This window comes from Meles meles, chromosome 1 (genome assembly GCF_922984935.1).
Source record: "Meles meles chromosome 1, mMelMel3.1 paternal haplotype, whole genome shotgun sequence".
NCBI lineage: Eukaryota > Metazoa > Chordata > Mammalia > Carnivora > Mustelidae > Meles > Meles meles.
In genome coordinates this window covers 97,663,385-97,681,080 of record NC_060066.1, presented here as the reverse complement: position 1 = coordinate 97,681,080, position 17,696 = coordinate 97,663,385, and the positions used below count along the sequence as shown (strand labels likewise).

At 36.8% G+C, this 17,696-nt stretch overlaps 1 protein-coding gene across 1 annotated transcript; it reads left to right on the top strand.

Moving 5' to 3' along the window:
• Positions 1-4,582: 4,582 nt before the first annotated feature.
• RP1 (RP1 axonemal microtubule associated) lies at positions 4,583-14,107 on the top strand. Its single transcript, XM_045978753.1, has 3 exons — positions 4,583-5,209; positions 6,096-6,267; positions 8,460-14,107. Exons 1-3 carry the CDS (start codon positions 4,583-4,585, stop codon positions 14,105-14,107), a joined length of 6,447 nt encoding a protein of 2,148 aa, XP_045834709.1.
• Positions 14,108-17,696: the final 3,589 nt, after the last annotated feature.

The window sequence follows — 17,696 nt, the reverse complement described above, 5'->3', positions numbered from 1 at the left end:
AGAAAAAGTCCAATTAGGAAGACCTCACAACTGTGGAGAATGCTAGGAACTGGTTTGTTTCTGGCTGTGGTCCCCTTAAGGTGAATTCTGTCTGGTGATTAGCATCACCTTGGATTACATTAATTGGCTATACTCAATCCCTGGGTAGATACGCTAAGAATAAATCCAAAGACATTAGTTTCTTTGCATGAAATGAGCAGGTTACCTATCCAGCAACATTATGTGAATTATACAAATCACTTAAAACACCTTTTTCTTTGAAAGGGAAGTTTCAAGTTCCGGTAAGTATAAAACTATTTGAAATCTTTATTTTGAAAACAATCTGTGTTTAGCTAGTTGCATTTTGTTTTCCATTTTATATCTAAATTACATAGTTCTATTCTTAACCATTAGAAAAAGGAACAAATATTGGTAATAATTATTATCTTTTATCCACATAAGCTAGAAACCTCCACAATTTGCTGATATTGAAGTAGGAGGGAACTTCAGGATATCAAGAAATTCTAGTGTAATCAAATAGGGGTAAACTTTTTTTCTTCTGATTATAAGAGCACTATTTACCTAAGCATTAGAGGAAGTTGAGCAATCCATTAAAGAAGGAAGCTGCTTTTAGTTCAATAATTGCTGTGACCACCATAGGGGAGAATTGGTGAATTTTCTTTTTGAACTCCCACGCTCAACTCCACCTCATAGAGTTATGATAAACTGTCAAATGAACAAATTTTTCTTGTAATGTCAATCTCTGAATTGCCACAGAACTAACCTTATGAATATATCGATGAGATAGAAGTCTACTTCATACTTTCTGAATTGCCTGAATTCCTAGTGTGTAGTAGAAAATTAAATTTAAAATGTATTTAATGAAATGATGTACATGCATCTTGTTATTCTACAATGTGTTTTGTCAAGTGAATGGTGGTAAGAAGCTATAGCCCTCTTGGTAGAACAGTTGTTTAGCTCTGAGCAGTACCGGTATTGAGAACAATGAGGGCGCAGATAAGCATAATCATGGGTAAACCTAGTGAATCAAAAGCTGTTAAAAACATCTGCTTAATCTTAAAAAGCAATACAAGTATTCATGATAGTTCCATGATCTGACTTTTGGCAATGAAGAGAATGCAGCATGCTATCAAGTCACAAGTCACTGGAAGTATATTTCGCTGTAATGTGGGCTGTGGGGAAGAGATTTTGTTAACCAGGTCCTTTGCTACTTCTAGGAAAGTCAACAGTGAGAAAAGTGGAGGGCCTTAGGAATCTAGTTTTCTCTTGTTACTTCTTTGCCCCTCTACTTCTCCTTCAGCCTAACCTGCTGGGAGAAGAATTAGGCCACTTCCGGCTATTTCATTCCCTAGATATCCCTCCCCTAAGAATATTACTGCCTTATACAACTTCAGAGGGCGTAGAATGCATCTTACTATTTAAAAAGAATGGAAGGAGACATTTTAAAATTCCCATCCACATTCTGATCAGTTTTTAAAGCTGAGTAAGAAGAGTGCACAAGTAAGACAAAAAACTGAAAGTTGTGGAGGGATTGGTAGCTCTGTTTCACAAAAAGGGACACTCTACTGTCCAGGCTCGCTGACCATGTCACTGGTCTTGCTTATGTCTTTGGCAGAAGCTGCACGAATCCCTGCCTTCTTCCTGGAGGGCATCTTTACCATTCTGCCTCTGGCATCTCAACTTCACACAGGCTGTCCTGCGGAAACTTCCATCTCTCTCCCCCCGACCCCCTTCCAGTGCCAATCCTTCAGACTGGGCTATAGATCTCTCCTTGATATTCTCACGACACCCCTACTCTTCCTTACCTGTGCTATTGAGTTTCTTGGTGAATTTCCCATGGAAATTATAGGAGATGCAATGGATTATATCAAGGCAAAGGTCGAAACATTTCTCCTGGAAGGAATCTGTGTTTTACTTTCTTCCCCAATAATGATATTGTGTACTATATGCACATAGATCCTTTTATTCAATATAATACCGAAGCTTCTTCATGTTCTGTTAGATACAAAATGCCCACCTTACTATAGACTCTTAAACCTCACTTGCATGTATACAAATTCTTGATACTCTAAAACTTTCCCCAATGATGTCTAGGCATTCCCAGAGATGCTCTTACCTGCAGTGAGGACCATATGAACTCATATTGTTTTATTCTTGCTAAATCCTCCTCCTCAAGGAGCCTGGCAACCATCCTATAGATTCTCTATAAATGTTCCTCCACTGCTGGGCATATGGCATCTTCCTAGGACATGGTACCTTCAGTTCCGGGATGGGCAGCTGTAGGATAGCATAGGGGGGCCACCTCTTCCCTTCAATTGTCCTTATCTTTTATGTTTTCCTTCCTGGTCCCAGCACAAAATGTCCACTCTTTTAGTGAAGGAAAAAAAAAGCCACCCCAAAACAAACGCCTTGGGCTACAGCTTGTCTTAACTTGATCACTAGGTCAATGGCTCTCCAAATAGTGAGATCCAGGCAGAAGACTATTGCAATTAACAGCCTCACTTTCAGGTACCTGGTGGCTCAGTAGGTTAAAAGTCTGCCTTTAGCTCAGGTCATGATCCCAGAGTCCTGGGATCAAGCCCCCCATTAGGGGTCCCCGCTGAGCGGCAAGTCTGCTTCTCCCTCTGCCCTCCTGCAGCTCATGTTCTCTCTCTCTCAAATAAACAAATTAATAAAATCTTGAAAAAATAAGCCTCGCTATGCATTTACATACAGATAAATATAATTTTCCAAAATTAGGTGAAAAATGTGTTTCAAACACTAGTTATGGAAACTATTTTAAAATATGTATGTTAGTAAACCAACCTAAAAAGTACTTGGAGGCAAAGAGTTCTGAAGTTTTTATTAAATACTTAAAAAATTCATTCCTCTTACAGTTAGTGAGGGCATGGAGATTAAGCAACATGCTCAAGGTCAGACTGCAGTTTATCAGCTGAGGATAAGAAGAGGTGCAGTTTTGCTGACTTCATTGCAAAGGTGGATTCCCCAGCTCCTGAAGCACAAACCTGCTACAGTTGCCTTTATTGTCTTAAGTACTATAATTACTTTAAACTGCTTGGAGAAGGGAGTAGGGGAGACATACCTAACTTCTAGGTTGATCTATGAATGTATTTTCCTAAATTACACATAAAAATTTGCAAATCAATTGCATGGAGCACTGGGTGTGGTGCATAAACAATGAATTCTGTTACGCTGAAAAGAAATAAAAAAAATTTGCAAATCATATTGGAGATATATGAAGAATCTTAGACAACAGTTTGCAAATATTAAGTAGGTGATTTGGGCCAAATTTACAGCTGAGATATAATGAGAAACATGCCTTTTTCATTTCTATAATATTGATCACTTTTATTTAGTTTGTTCAGTTTGTCTTCAAGGTTGTAGGGCATTCTTACTCTGTCAAAGCACACTAATAATTACATTGACTTAAAGTAGTGGAAAATAGTCACAGTATGCTACATATGAGAAGTGAACTCAGAGCTTCCATGAGCTGCTCACTTGTCAGTCAGATCCTTGCTTCACTTAGAAAGTAGAAGAGAAAAACCTCAGTGATTGGCTGAAAATGGCTCTTAAATTCCCTCCCAGTGGTTAATTTTAGAACCACTAATAGGAGCAGTGCCTCCATTTTTAGTAGTTCATAGCAATGTTGTCATTCATTCAAAATATTGTTTAATGCAGTGTTTCCCAAAGTAGGATTAATGGTGCATTAGATAATTTACCTGCATTTTTTATAATCTGTAATGGAAACATTTACATTATCTTAATATGGCCCCTATTTAAGGATTTATATGATACATTCCTTCTAGAATTTAATGTCAGGAAACATTTTCCTCCAGATGAACTCATTTGGTTCTACCTAACAATTTGAAATTGATAAACTCTTTCTGTCTCCCCTTTTTCCTTGACTGCCAGGACATACAGAACTAAATGGATCAATGACAAAACTCTTATTTTTCTCATTGGATGGCTTTTGATATGTCCCTTTTGTTATCTTTTAATTGTTCAAAATACGTATTAGTTTTCAAGATTCACAAAATTCAGCAATGTCTAAGAAACAAATATTTATCCATAGCTTTGCCACTCAGTGATAATTACCATCAACATTAGGGCTATATATACTTTTGGATTTTTTTCCATTAGTATAGTAAATACGTGTATACTGGGAATGGCATGGCATACATATGTTGTAAACTGCTTTTTTACTTAGCAATCAATTAGGATCATTTTCTGATGCCAGTAAATACAGACTTATAATGTCATGTGTAATGGTTGCATAGCTTCCCAGTGCGTGGGCGTATACAATATCATTTATTTAACAATACCTTTATTTGTGTCGTTAGATTGTTTTTATCTTTGAACTATAAATATCTTTATTTGTTTCATTTATGTCTTTTTATTGTAAACCCCTTAAAATTATTCAAAATAGGTGAGAATAACCAATGAATAAATTAATGAATGAAACGCTAGGAATAGCCAAGATATTTACAACTGTAATAAGATTGCAATTGCATTGTCGTGTATTCTTTATAGTACTGTCATTGCAGAGATGAATAATTTTCCTTCCCTCTAGTTCTCAGTCAAAATGAGCGAAACTTCTTCCACTAGTATTTCCATGATTCATCGGACTTCTTCTGAAGGTCACGTTCCTTCCCCTCGCCACCTGAGCGTCATGCATCCTGTTGTGGCCAAAAAGATAAGCTTCTACAAAAGCGGAGATCCGCAATTTGGCGGGGTCAGGGTGGTGGTCAACCCTCGTTCCTTCAAGACATTTGATGCTTTGCTGGATAACTTGTCAAGGAAGGTGCCCTTACCTTTTGGGGTAAGGAACATCAGCACCCCTCGGGGAAGACACAGCATCACACGGCTGGAGGAGCTAGAAGATGGCGAGTCCTACTTGTGCTCCCACCGCAGGAAGGTGCAGCCAGTGGATCTCGACAAGGCCCGCCGCCGCCCACGACCCTGGCACAGCAGCCGGGCCATCAGTGTGCAACCGCACCAAGCCCCTCCAACGGCTGCAGCTGCCACTGCTGCTCCCGGCATGCTGCGTGGCCCACGAAAGCTCTTGGTCTTTAGAAATGGCGACCCGAAGATGAGGCGTGTGGTGGTTATGAACAGGAGGGTCACGCAGAGCTTCCAGGCGTTTCTGCAGCACCTGACGGAAGTCATGCGGTTCCCGGTGACCAAGTTGTACGCGACAGATGGAAGGAAGGTGAGTGTTCGGGGGTTTTTTCATGTCTGAGCTCGCCTTGTGTGGGACATGGGTGGAGGCCCCAGAAAAGGGAGGGTTTTGCGCGCGCGCGCGTGCGTGGGTGTCTGTGTGCGTTCCCACCCTCGTGGGAGGGCACTGGCTCACCTGGGTGGGTGGCCCTACTGTTCTCTGGTCAGAATCTGAAGAAGCCACGTCCATGAGGGGCTCTTTTTAATCTCAAACTCCCTTCCCCTTTCTTCTTCTTTAGCCCCGAGTTGTATAATGTGTTGGCACAGAATGCAATTGTGACAATATTTCCAGAAAAGCCACGGCCAAGAGTGATATCTCGTTAGGTAGAGAAAGCATTTTTTTTTTTTTTTTTGCTTTCCCTGCCATCCATGCTGGAGGGTTGGTGGGGGAGCAGGGAAGAGCTTCCCCCGCAGCTGTCAGTGTGGCTACCAGGCCCTTTCTCAGCTGGCTCAGGGTGGACGTTTGGCTACAGCTGGGTATTTTGGTGGGAAGGCAGAGGCAAAACTGCATACATTTTAAAGATTCCTTTAGTTAGGGCAGAAGACATCTCTCTTCAGATAGTATACAGGTTGAATAAAGATGTTGGTCTAGTCACCCCCACCTCGATACTGGTAACTTTGTATACATTATTGGTGCCTAATGGACACTTGGTGATTATCCCTTTCAAACCTTGAAGATTGTTGAGTTGATTCCACTCTCTATAAATAATATATGGAAAGGGGGTACTTGGCTGGCTCAGTCCACCTGACTTAGTTTTGAGACCCATGTTGGGGTTAGAAATTATTAAAAAAAAATTTTTTTTTTTAAATTACCGTATGGAAAGAACAAAAACATCATGTTGCTCATGTAAGGACCTTAACTCTTTGGTTTCTTCTAGGTTCCCAGTCTCCAAGCTGTGATCCTTAGCTCTGGAGCTGTGGTGGCAGCAGGAAGAGAGCCATTTAAACCAGGAAATTATGACATCCAGAAGTACTTGCATTCTGCAAGATTACCAGGGATCTCTCATCATGTATACGCCAAGGGAAGTGCTAGGTCAGAAAGCAGAAAGAGTAAGTCACTTAAATATGTAGCTTTTATTTTTAGCCCTGAGTTGTGTGTGTGTGTGTGTGTGTGTGTGTGTGTGTGTGTGTGTTTTAACCACAAGATGAAAAAAAGAAAACCCAATCCATGCTTAAGTGGCCAATTTCCTTCGTCACATGAGAGAAAATGAGGGGATCGAAAACATTTTTTTTTTTTAAGATTTTATCTTATCATTCAAGAATGAGGAAGAGCACAGCAGAGGGAAGGCAGAGAGAGAGAGGGAGAAGCAGACTCCCCACTGAACAAGGAGCTCAATGCAGGGCTCGATCTTAGGACCCTGAGATCATGACCTGAGCTGATGGTAGAGGATCAACCATTGAGCCACCCAGGCCCCTGACTGAAAGCATTCTAAACTGGAATTGTTATATGTAAAAGAAAGAGTTATAGAGATTGTAGGTTTTTTTTTTTGTTTTTTTTTTTTTTTTAGATTTTTTTCAGGTCAATCAGTGATTAAATTGAGGGGGTAATCCTTTATTTGTGTGTGTGGAGGGCATATAATACCTAGATAAAAAAAAATAAAAATACCAGCATTTCTTGATTTGGAGAAGAATTCTATGGAATTTGTATAAGTGACATTTGGTAGTTATATGGTTTTCTCCAAATAGTACCATGCAGCATCATAGCTGAGCTCAGCAGGTCAGTTGAGTGTGCTTTTAAAAATCTCTAAGTACATATGACTCCACTTTCTGAAGTTGTTTCAGTAAAAATCACAGCCCTTGGATCCATTTTTTTTTATTTATTAAAAAAATTCATGTAGTCAGTTCATGCTGGTTAATAATAATCTATGTTGATAATTCCTTAGGAAATGCTGCACAGTATAGCATAATCCTTTGTGTAGGGGAGAAGGAGGGCTTGTTGATGCCCAAGAGTGTACGATGGGCTGTAAGTTCTCTATGCAGGCATGGTTATTATTCACTGTGCTCAATATTTTAATCTCATTATTCATTGTGTGCAGTTTTTTAGCTCTATGCTGAGGAATTGATTGCCACTTATACTTAAATTTTGGTTTTTATGTAGACATGGAATAGTAAGCCCTTTAAGTAGTATTAATCCCCCTACTTATTGCTGAAGTGGGTGAAACTCATCTATTATGGATATACTCAATAGATATATATCTATTAATGTTTCTGTTCTGTAGGCATTAGCTGCCAAATATCTGTTAAGCATATGGTAGTACTGTTTCACTGTGTTCATATTACTAAAATGATTTTATTATTTTGTGTGTTATGGGTTGTGAATATGATTTTTGATGGTGTTAGAGAATCTGAGGGCTTTGTTAAATTTTACTTTAAAAAATTTTAAGAGAGCCCTTTTCATTTGTAATTTTGGTAAATACATACCAAAAATAAGAGAAAATATTTCCAGGTTTATACTCTAAAATGTTGAAGGTATTTAATTAATGCCAATCATATGCAAATCTATACAAACTACTAATAAGAATTTGATTGAGTTTAAGAGGCTTGAGTACTGAAGTTATCTTTAGAGACACACAGTAAAAATATAACTAGATACATTGGTTTGTTGTCTAGCTCTGTTCTCTTTTGTGCTCTATGTTAAATCAAATGTACTAATTATACAAAGTGAATGCAAAATTAGTAATTACTCGATTAATGTTGACTTCTAAATAAATTCTAAAAATGTTTTAACTTTCATAATGTTGTAAGTATCTCTTAGATATACACAGACAGGAAAATGAATATCACTGTAAATTATTACTCACGTTGTTTGCATAGGTAAGCAGCACTTAGTTAGACTCCAGTTTCAGTACTGGTAAACAAAACAACAAAATACAATCCCACAAAAATCTTTTTATTTTTGCTAGAATCCTTAGCAATTTCTACTTTCCTTATTAAAATTCCCTGGTTAAATTCACTAAAATTAAAATTCTGTGAATTGCATTATTGAAGTCAGATTATAGGTTCTCTTTTTGAGAATAGCTTGTAGAAGTGTACCAGATATTGTAGTGAATGCAAGTAACCAATGAATACACAGAGGTGAGAAACATGTTAATGATATCTTACTATGAAATTCAGAAAATATGAAATTTTCATACTAATTTTTTTCCTTTTTTTTCTTTGCTGCCTCTTCTATTGGATATTTATAACTTCTCTATCTTCTACATTTTGATGTGGGGCATCTTTTACTCTCAAAATCTTGAAAGTGAGGACACATGTGCCTTCAAGCCCAAAGTCCCAGATTTATTCTGTTTCTTCTGACAAAATGCATAATAATGATTGCTACTCAGACCAGTCTTTTGCTTCTGAAAATTACTTGGCCTTAGAAAAAAATGATTCTCAGAATTTATTGATATATCCTTCTGAAGATGATATTGAGAAATCGATTATTTTTAATCAAGATGGTACCATGACAGTTGAAATGAAAGTTCGATTTAAGATAAAACAGGAGGAAACCATAAAATGGACCACTGTCAGTAGAGCTAGTCTTTCTCATAACAATGAAAAGAGTGAGGTTGGTGGTTTTCCAGGAAGAACAGATGATCGGTTTTCTGGTTTAAAAATTGCAGCATGCTCATTGTCTGCAGATGTCTCATCTCTGGAGAAAGGCAATAATCAAGAGGGCAGTTTGGCAGAGGACATAAATACTCAAATGACAGATCAAGAGACTGAAACTTGCCCTTCTGCTGGTTGGCAGAATGCTGCTGTGGACACAAACACCATCCAGGAGACTAAGGATCAAGCAAAGCATCATTTTTACAGACCCCCTACACCTGGACCAAGGAGAGTAAGACAAAAGAAATCTGTGAGGGGGAGTGTGACTTTGGTATCTGAAACTGAAGTTCAAGAGGAAATGATCTACAGTGAAGAGAAGGAGGATGGAGAAAACAAATCTGAGTATCATATGTTCACACATTCTTGCAGTAAAATGTCATCAGTATCTAACAAACCAGTGCTTGTTCAGATCGATAACATTGAACAAATGGAGTCATCTTTAGAAAGAAAAAAGGAAAGCACGCTGCTCAAGTCAGGTGCAATACGTGCTGGTATTGTAGAAATAACAAGTCAGAAGATGTTAGAGATGTCTCATAATAATGGCTTACTGCAGACTTTATCAGAAAACTCACTTGGGGAGGAAGGTATAGTTGATAATGTAACATCAGACAACAAAACTAGTATCAAAAAATTAAGACCTTGTGGTAATACCAGTGACGGATGCAGTCCTACTTTAGCGGGTACACCTCATTCTTTAAGTAACAACTGTGGAGCTGACAGAACTATTTCCGAGACCCCAGCTTCAGTAGGGTCTTCCACTGCCTCTGTAAGAATTGACAGAGTAATTAATGAATTTGCTCAGTGTGGTGTAACGAAATTTCCAGCAAATGAAAAGCAGAGTTCATCATCTGTTGCCAGCAAAAAGAAGATGAAATCGCAGCAACAAATGATAAATTCCAGGTATCAGGATGGGAAGATTGCAACCAAAAGAATTCTTAGTAGGAGTAAGAAAATTAACACAAGAGGTAGAATTGCACAGGGAATCATATTGGAGGATTCAGACAGTTCCCTTAAAGAAGGAATACTGTGTGAGGAAGACCGCCATGTAAGTGATATGGTAATTGAATCAAATTATTGTTGTTCCAAAAGTAATCTCAATCCCATGAATTCCAAGAATTTCCATGTAAATAAATTAAATACTTCTCAGAATCCTAAGAAGTTTCAAGGACTTTTAGCCAAAAGGAAGTCCAGACCAGTAAGTTTAGGAGGACCTACAAAAAGAGAAATTGGTCAAGACAATAAAGTATTTCCCCATAATGAGCTTTGGTGTTGCAAAAATAATTCTGAAGATCAAAATTTATTTTATCTGTTTAACTTCCTTGAGCAAAAACCCAGTGCTGTTTGTGGACCACAGGCTCAAGCAGAAATAGCATCTTGGTATTTGAGAGGAATGACCAAGAAAAGTTTAGTTTCAAAAGTTAATAATTCACACATAACTATAAAAACTCAGAAAAAGCAAAAAGGGAATAAGTTGAAATCGGGTACTGTTGTAAGTAAACATGTTACAACCAGGGCAAATTCTTCAGCTTCTTTAAGAAAAGCTGTTTTTCCTGAGGATATTAGCCATCGTTCAGTTCAAAATTATATACAGAGGTGGTTGCAGAGCATAAATCCCCATTCAGCTTTGCAACCTAGAAAATCAGCTCCAACATACCAAAAGGAAAGGAATGTGGTAAGTGGTAACAACAATGGTTTTGTAAGAATTAATTCACACACAAGTTCTGGAAAAGGAAATAATTTTGTTAGGGAAAGTAATAAACACCTAACTAAAAATGCCAGTTTGACAGAAAATCTAGGCAAAAGGGTAGGTAAATCTTTTGACAAAGATAACTGTGACGACCTTTCCAAAGATCTGGGTGAGAATGAGGTTGAATCTCTGAATGATGCTTGCTTGTTTCCCTTGCATGGAAATTGTGCTTTGTCTCAGTCAGCTATTGGTGATCATAATACTGAAATCCAGGTATGTGCTGAAAAATTAGGACCAGAGGTAAGCCTTATTTATGAAGAAATAAACCTAGCTACAAAAAGGCGCAGCGTAGAGGCTGCTATTCAAGTAGATCTTACGGAAGAATACACTCCAAAAGACCTTTTACCAGTCTTGTTGCTACGCCAATTGCAAGCTTTAGTTCCTAGTATTCATAAGACTCAGAATAGAGTTATTCAAATGCAAGGTTCACTTGAAGATGTTCCTTTCCCTTCCCCAATATATAAGTCATATACTAATGTCCTTCTAGCTTGGCTTCTGGTGCTGACCTTAAAGGGAAGTATAAATAGCTTCTGCCAAGGTGATGCTCACAAGACTACCAACAGAGCTTCAGAAATACTTGGATTATTGGAGATTCTAAAGCACACTGCCATCACAGAGGAAGCTGATGATTTGAAGGCTGCTGTTGCCAATTTAGTGGAATCAACCACAAATCACTTTGGACTCACTGAGGGAGAACAAGATATAGATCCAGGAGGACTTTCTGCAAATTGTTCCACACTCAACATTCAGAGAGTTCCTAAGTGCATTGAAAATGAAAAAACACAGAAAATCTCCTTTTTACATGGAGGCTTCTCTAGCAGTGAGGGCTGTGGCCCTGAAGTCTGTGTTTCAGAGTTGACTTGTTCTTCATGTCAGATATGCACTATGAATAAGACCTATCCTCCAAAAGAGACTTGTAACCTCAGTGACAATTTTTGCCCTAGTGATGGCTCTACTACAGATCAGACCTCCATGAATAAGGCCTGTTTCCTAGGAGAGGTCTGTTCACTTACTGATTCTCTGTCTTCCCATAAAGCTTGTACTCATGATGAAAACCATAGTTATGAGACAACTTGCCCAGTTGATGAGACCTACATTCCCAACAAAGTCTGCAATACCTGTAACTTTTTAAATTCCAAAGAAAACACATGTGCTGATAATTTGGAATTGACTGAAGAATTAGAAAGGATTGATGAAGTTCAGAAAGATCTAAATATTTTGGCAGACCCTGGGTGCAAACATGACTTTAATATATTAATGTCACATCAAAATACCAGCAGTTTAAACCACTGTGGCTTTCCCATAAATGAAACTGAACCAGAATTTGATAAGGAACATAGTTCTGAGGCTGAACTTAAAATTTCTTCTTTAAAGAAATTTCAGGGTAAAAATGCATCTACATCTTCTGATAAGGAAGACTCAAAGACTTCTGAAGAACCAGGCTCAATAACCAGTAGCATGACATCAAGTGAAAGAAACATTTCAGAACTGGAATCATTTGAAGAATTAGAAAACCAGGACACTAATCTCTTTTATACAAAGGTAAATGCAGGAGAGCCAGCCACTGAAGAATTGATCCAAAAAGAGTTAGAGGCTAGTAAAAATTCAGAATTGATAGAAGTCTCCAGTGGGAACATTACAGAAGAAGAAAAAAGAAATGATGTAATTTGCGAGGCAATCAGTATGGCGCCAGCAACACCACCATGTTTAGTGTTTTGCTATGATTCTAAGCAAAATGCTGAAAGGGAACTCAATGAAGGAGAAACTAAAATGAGAGTAAAAATGATGGTGAAACATACGGAAACTGGAAGTTATTCAGAGTCCTCTCTTGATTTTAAAAACTGTTTCAGAAGACCAGTGACTTCTGATGGGTCAGAATTTAGACTAGACAGTGAGAATGAGCAGCCATATAAAACATCCAGTGATGGCCTCAGGGGCAGTTGTGAGGAGATTGCTGAAGGAAGAGAATACAATAAAGGATTTGTTAAAAGGACAATAGAAAAGCTTTATGGTAAAGGAGAACTTATTAAACCATCTTTTTTTTCTGGATCTGTGCACAGATCTCAGGTTTGTCCTTATAACTCTATGGAATTTCAGTGTGCTAGGAAAGCTGGTCTTTATGATTCGGAAGGTCAGTCATTTGGGTCTTCTGAACAGATCTCTAGTAGTTCATCTATGTTACAGAAATTTCCAGAAGGAGATCAAGATAAATGTGATGTGAGGGCCAGTTATCACGGGGGAGACATAGGACGTGGTACAAAACAAAATAATCATAACAGAATTGTTAGAGATATTGAGGAAGGAATACTGATTGATCAAGGAAAATGGCTCCTGAAAGAAAATCACTTGTTAAGATTATCATCTCCTGAAAATTCTGGCTTATATGGCAATGAAGATACCACATCAGTGGATACTCTACTTAATAATGGCAATGAGGTACCATATTCACATTTTGGAAATTTGGCTCCAGGCCCAAACATGGCTGAGCTATCCTCTTCAGAATTGGAAGAACTGACTCGACCCCTTGAACTGAAATGCAGTTATTTTAACATGCCTCATTGTAGTGACTCTGAGCCTTTTGGTGAGGATTTGCTAGATGTTCAAAATAAAACTTCTGCCAAGGAGAGAATACCAGATCATCATGCAGAAGAGAAGGCTAGTCATAAGTCAGAAAGAGTATGCACATCAGTCACTCAGGTTTTTACGTCTGCTGGTAACAAAGTCCATCCTGTCTCTGATGATACTATTAAAAACCAACCATTGCCTATTAATAATGTAATTCACGGTGCACTTCAGGAAGGTGACTCTCTGGATAAGCTCTATGCTCTTTGTGGCCAGCATTGCCCTATACTAACTGTTATCATCCAACCTATAAATGAGGAAGACCGAGGATTTGTATATTGCAAAGATTCTGATATTGAAAATTTCTTGGGTCTCCATTTATGGATGAAAATACACCCATATTTACTGCAGTCAGATAAGACCATGTTCAGAGATGAGAACAAAAAAGTAAGGGGTGGAAAAACATTTATTGATAATGCCAGTGATGATACATTTGATCAGCTTCATTTTAATAACACATTTGACTTGATGGATAAAAGACAATTAAGAAAATTAAAAGGAATTAACTCTTTGAGCTTAGAGGAAGAAAATAATTTAAAGAAATTTCAATTATATTTAAAGAAGAAGTTTTGTGTGAATTTCTTGCACACATCGTTGTTGGTTGTGGATGATGTGAATTCAAATACACAGGATGGCACCAATAAGACAAATGAAATCTTGGAAGTAGTTGATGAGAATAACAACTTACTAAATTACAGATTTCAGAATTCATTAACAAATCTCAATCAAGTAGTAAGAGAAAACAGCAACTATCATTTCTCCTTTGAAATGCATGATCAAACCTGCCTATTTTACCACGTTGAGACATCCTTAAATATTAGCAACAGAAATGTATTAGAAACATTTTATATATTTGAGGATGAAAACCTTTTTCTTTGGGAAGAGGAAAGCCAGTTTGATCTTGAAAACAGTGATGAACAAGATTTATAATATTAATATCAGCAAACCTTTTTAAATCAATGTGTTTTTTTCTTCATAATGAAATGAAACACATGGAATGGATATAGACTAACTTCTAAAAATTTCACACTTTAAAATGAGCTTCTTCTAGAAAGTTTGTACGTGGATAATTTGATTTGACTTTCATTATTCTGCTGGTCTTCATTTTTCCAAAAACTACAGACTCGGTTTTTATTCTCTTATTTTTGAAATTTCTGTATTTTTTTCCCTGAACATATGTAATTTTCTAGAATTATGATTTTTTTTTAGGACATCATAAGAGCCCTAAGGACAGGAATTCTATCTTTTTTCTCTCTTTTTATGTTGTTCACTTTAACACAAAATGTGTACTGATGAATAAATGGAATAGACATAGTCTCAAAGTGTGTATCATGTATTAATTTTTAACTCTGATTTAATAAATAAATGAAGCTAAGATCTCCACAAAAATCTTATAAGTTTCTTGTTCCAAATGTGTTGACTCTAGTTTCCTCAGAACATCTATCCAATAAACTCAATAAGCATTTCCAAGGGACAAGATCCATTTTCCTTCATGATTTAAAAAAAAATGCTTTACTACTATGCTCCCTCTCTAGTACTTTGCCTAGAAATTGTAATCTTTTAAATAGCAGTAAAATGTCAAGAAATCCAAATAGGTCAGGAAAAAAAAGGAAAAACTTAAGGCATGCTCTGTGAAGAGCATGGAATCATTTAACTTGGGAACGAAAACTTAAAATTTAAAATTCTCAAAAGAAGAACTGCTGTGAAGAGGAACTTGACATACTTTTTTTATGTTCAACTGCATTGATAAAAATTTAATTAGATATAAAGAAATACATATTATCTAGAAGGATAAATAAATTTGATAAGACTGTAAATTGCCTTTTTTGAATATTGTGGTATTTTTCCTGGGATTTATCCAGGGAACATTTTAAGATTCCTTCTACTTCATGACTATATCACAGACTATATTGATGGTATAGAAACACATCGTATAAAACATCGAAATCTATATCTCTTGTCTGGAATGGACTTAAAGTAGAACAGTTCATGTTTTTTTGGAGTCATATATGGAGGTACTAAAACAACTTAAATATGGTATTAACTAAAGGTAACTAATCACATGAAAAATACCTTTGGCTTCAGTTTAGCATGAGTCATAAATCCATAAATTATGAGTTGCTATTTATTTCACCAGATGAAGACTTACCTCTATGTGGAGTATGCTTTTTCTATATTAAGTGACATGCTTTTCTCTTTGAAAAATAGTTTGCCATGTTATATAAATGTCTATAATGACCAGTGAGAATTTTGTTGAAATAAAGGGCTAAAATTATGAAGAAGTAAGAGGAAAGGGGGAATTAATTTTATGTTTACTTTATAGTAAGTCTATGGTAGTCTTACAGATCTAGTAAATGTAATCCTTCCTCATAAAGGTATTGTGCATTTGGCTTTCCTATACTCCCTTTTTATAGGTGACAGAACTAAAGGAAGGGAGGTAAAGTACTTTCATCAGTGGTGCATAGTACCACGGTCAGAATTTGAACCCAGACCTTTGTGCTTGAAAATCAGTGTTATTTTTATTACACCTTATTCTTTTTGTGTGAGGAAAAAGTGATAAGATATTTAAAAAACTGGGCACCTGCGTGACAAGGCCAGTTAAGTGTCTGACTCTTGATTTCAGCTCAGGTGATGACCTCAGGTTGTGAGATTAAATTAATTAAATGATTAAATAAAATGAAATTCTCTCCTCCTCTCTCTGCCCTTCATCTGTTCCTATCTCTCCCTCTAAAATATTTGTATTTATGTTTGTACTTATATTCTATATATTTAAAAAAATTCAAAACATTAGTGCTTCACAGAGAAGAGAGAGAAGGAAATTAATTTGAAAAGAGAATGATATTTATTAATTTATTTTTGAAATTTAAACTTTTATTTTTCATATTCTAAAGATAACACTTTTCTACATTCAACACATTGTCACTCTTTCACAATCATGATGTAATATTTTTCCAAGCACATGGAACTGTTAGGGGAATAAAAATGGAGAATAAAACCATCTGTTAATTACATAGGAAAATCAAATTTAGAGCAGTACCTGGGAGTAGCTTTGAGCAAACATGAAATTCAGACCAAGTCTACCTCCTGTACTTTCTGTCTTTTCCTTAGGCTTTTTAAAAAAAATATTTAATTAATTTATTTTTTTCAGTGTAATACTATTCATTGTTTTTGCACAACACCCAGTGCTCCATGCAATACATGGACGAGAATGATATTTAGATATATCAAGGAAGTTGGGGAAATCACAACAGCCAGGAGCTTATAGGAAAATGTGCCTTGTAGTATATGGTTTTTTAGCAATTGTAATACATATGTTACATTAATACAATAACACTGCTAGGTGGCCCAGATGATATTGGGAAAAAGAAATTGAGAGTGACATATGAATTATTAATTCATGACTGTGTAATGTACTTATTTAAGATGAATGGGTTCATATGCATTTGATTCTGAGATTTGGATTCACATCTTATATCATTTTTCTATTCCAATTCAAGCATATTGCTTGGGACATGGTAAGCACCTAGCTTACAAATATGTGTTGAATGGTTACCCTTTATTATCTTCAAATACATATGGGGAGATATGCAAAGATGCTGACTGATATAACTAAGTTTTTAGTATTTTATGAAGCAATATTTCAATCATTAAAAAGTTCTTCAAAAGATTTTTTCATTTATTTTTATTTTTTATTTTTTAAAAATTTATTTTTTTCACTGTTCCAAGATTCATCGTTTATGCACCACAGCCAGCGCTCTATGCAATATGTGCCCTCCTTAATACCCACCACCAGGCTCACCTAACCCCCCACCCCTCTCCCCTCCAAAACCCTTAGTTTGTTTCTCAGAGTCCAGTCTCTCATGCTTCGTCTCCCCCTCTGATTTCCCCCAATTCACTTTTCCTTTCCTTCTCCTAATGTCCTCCGTGTTATTCCTCATGCTGCACAAGTAAGTGAAACCATATGATAATTGACTCTATTTGCTTGACTTACTTGATTACTAAACACAATCTCCTCCAGTCCGATCCATGTTGATACAAATGTTGGCTATTCATCCTTTCTGATGGGGGCATAATATTCCATTATATATATGGACCATGTCTTCTTTATCCATTTGTCTGTTGAAGGGCATCTTGGCTCTTTCCACATTTGAAGACTGTGGCCATTGCTGCTATGAACATTGGGGTGTATATGACCCTTCTTTTCACTACATCTATATATTTGGGGTAAATACCCAATAGTACAATTGCAGGGTCATAGGGTAGCTCTATTTTTAATTTCTTAAGGAATCTCCACATTGTTTTCTAAAGTGGCTGCACCAACTTGCATTCTCACCAACAGTGTAAGAGGGTTCCCCTTTCTCCACATCCTCTTCAACACTTGTTGTTTACTGTCTTGTTACTTTTGGCCATTCTAACTGGTGCAAGGTGGTATCTCAATGTAGTTTTATTTTTATTTATTTTATTAACATATAATATATTATTTGCCCCAGGAGTACAGGTCTCTGAATCATCAGGCTTA

Coding starts and splice junctions, on each gene's coding strand:
- RP1 (XM_045978753.1), top strand. CDS start 4,583: ATGAGCGAAACTTCTTCCACTAGTATTTCCATGATTCATCGGACTTCT. Junction 5,210..6,095: donor ACGCGACAGATGGAAGGAAG/GTGAGTGTTCGG, acceptor GGTTTCTTCTAG/GTTCCCAGTCTCCAAGCTGT. Junction 6,268..8,459: donor TAGGTCAGAAAGCAGAAAGA/GTAAGTCACTTA, acceptor AAATCTTGAAAG/TGAGGACACATGTGCCTTCA.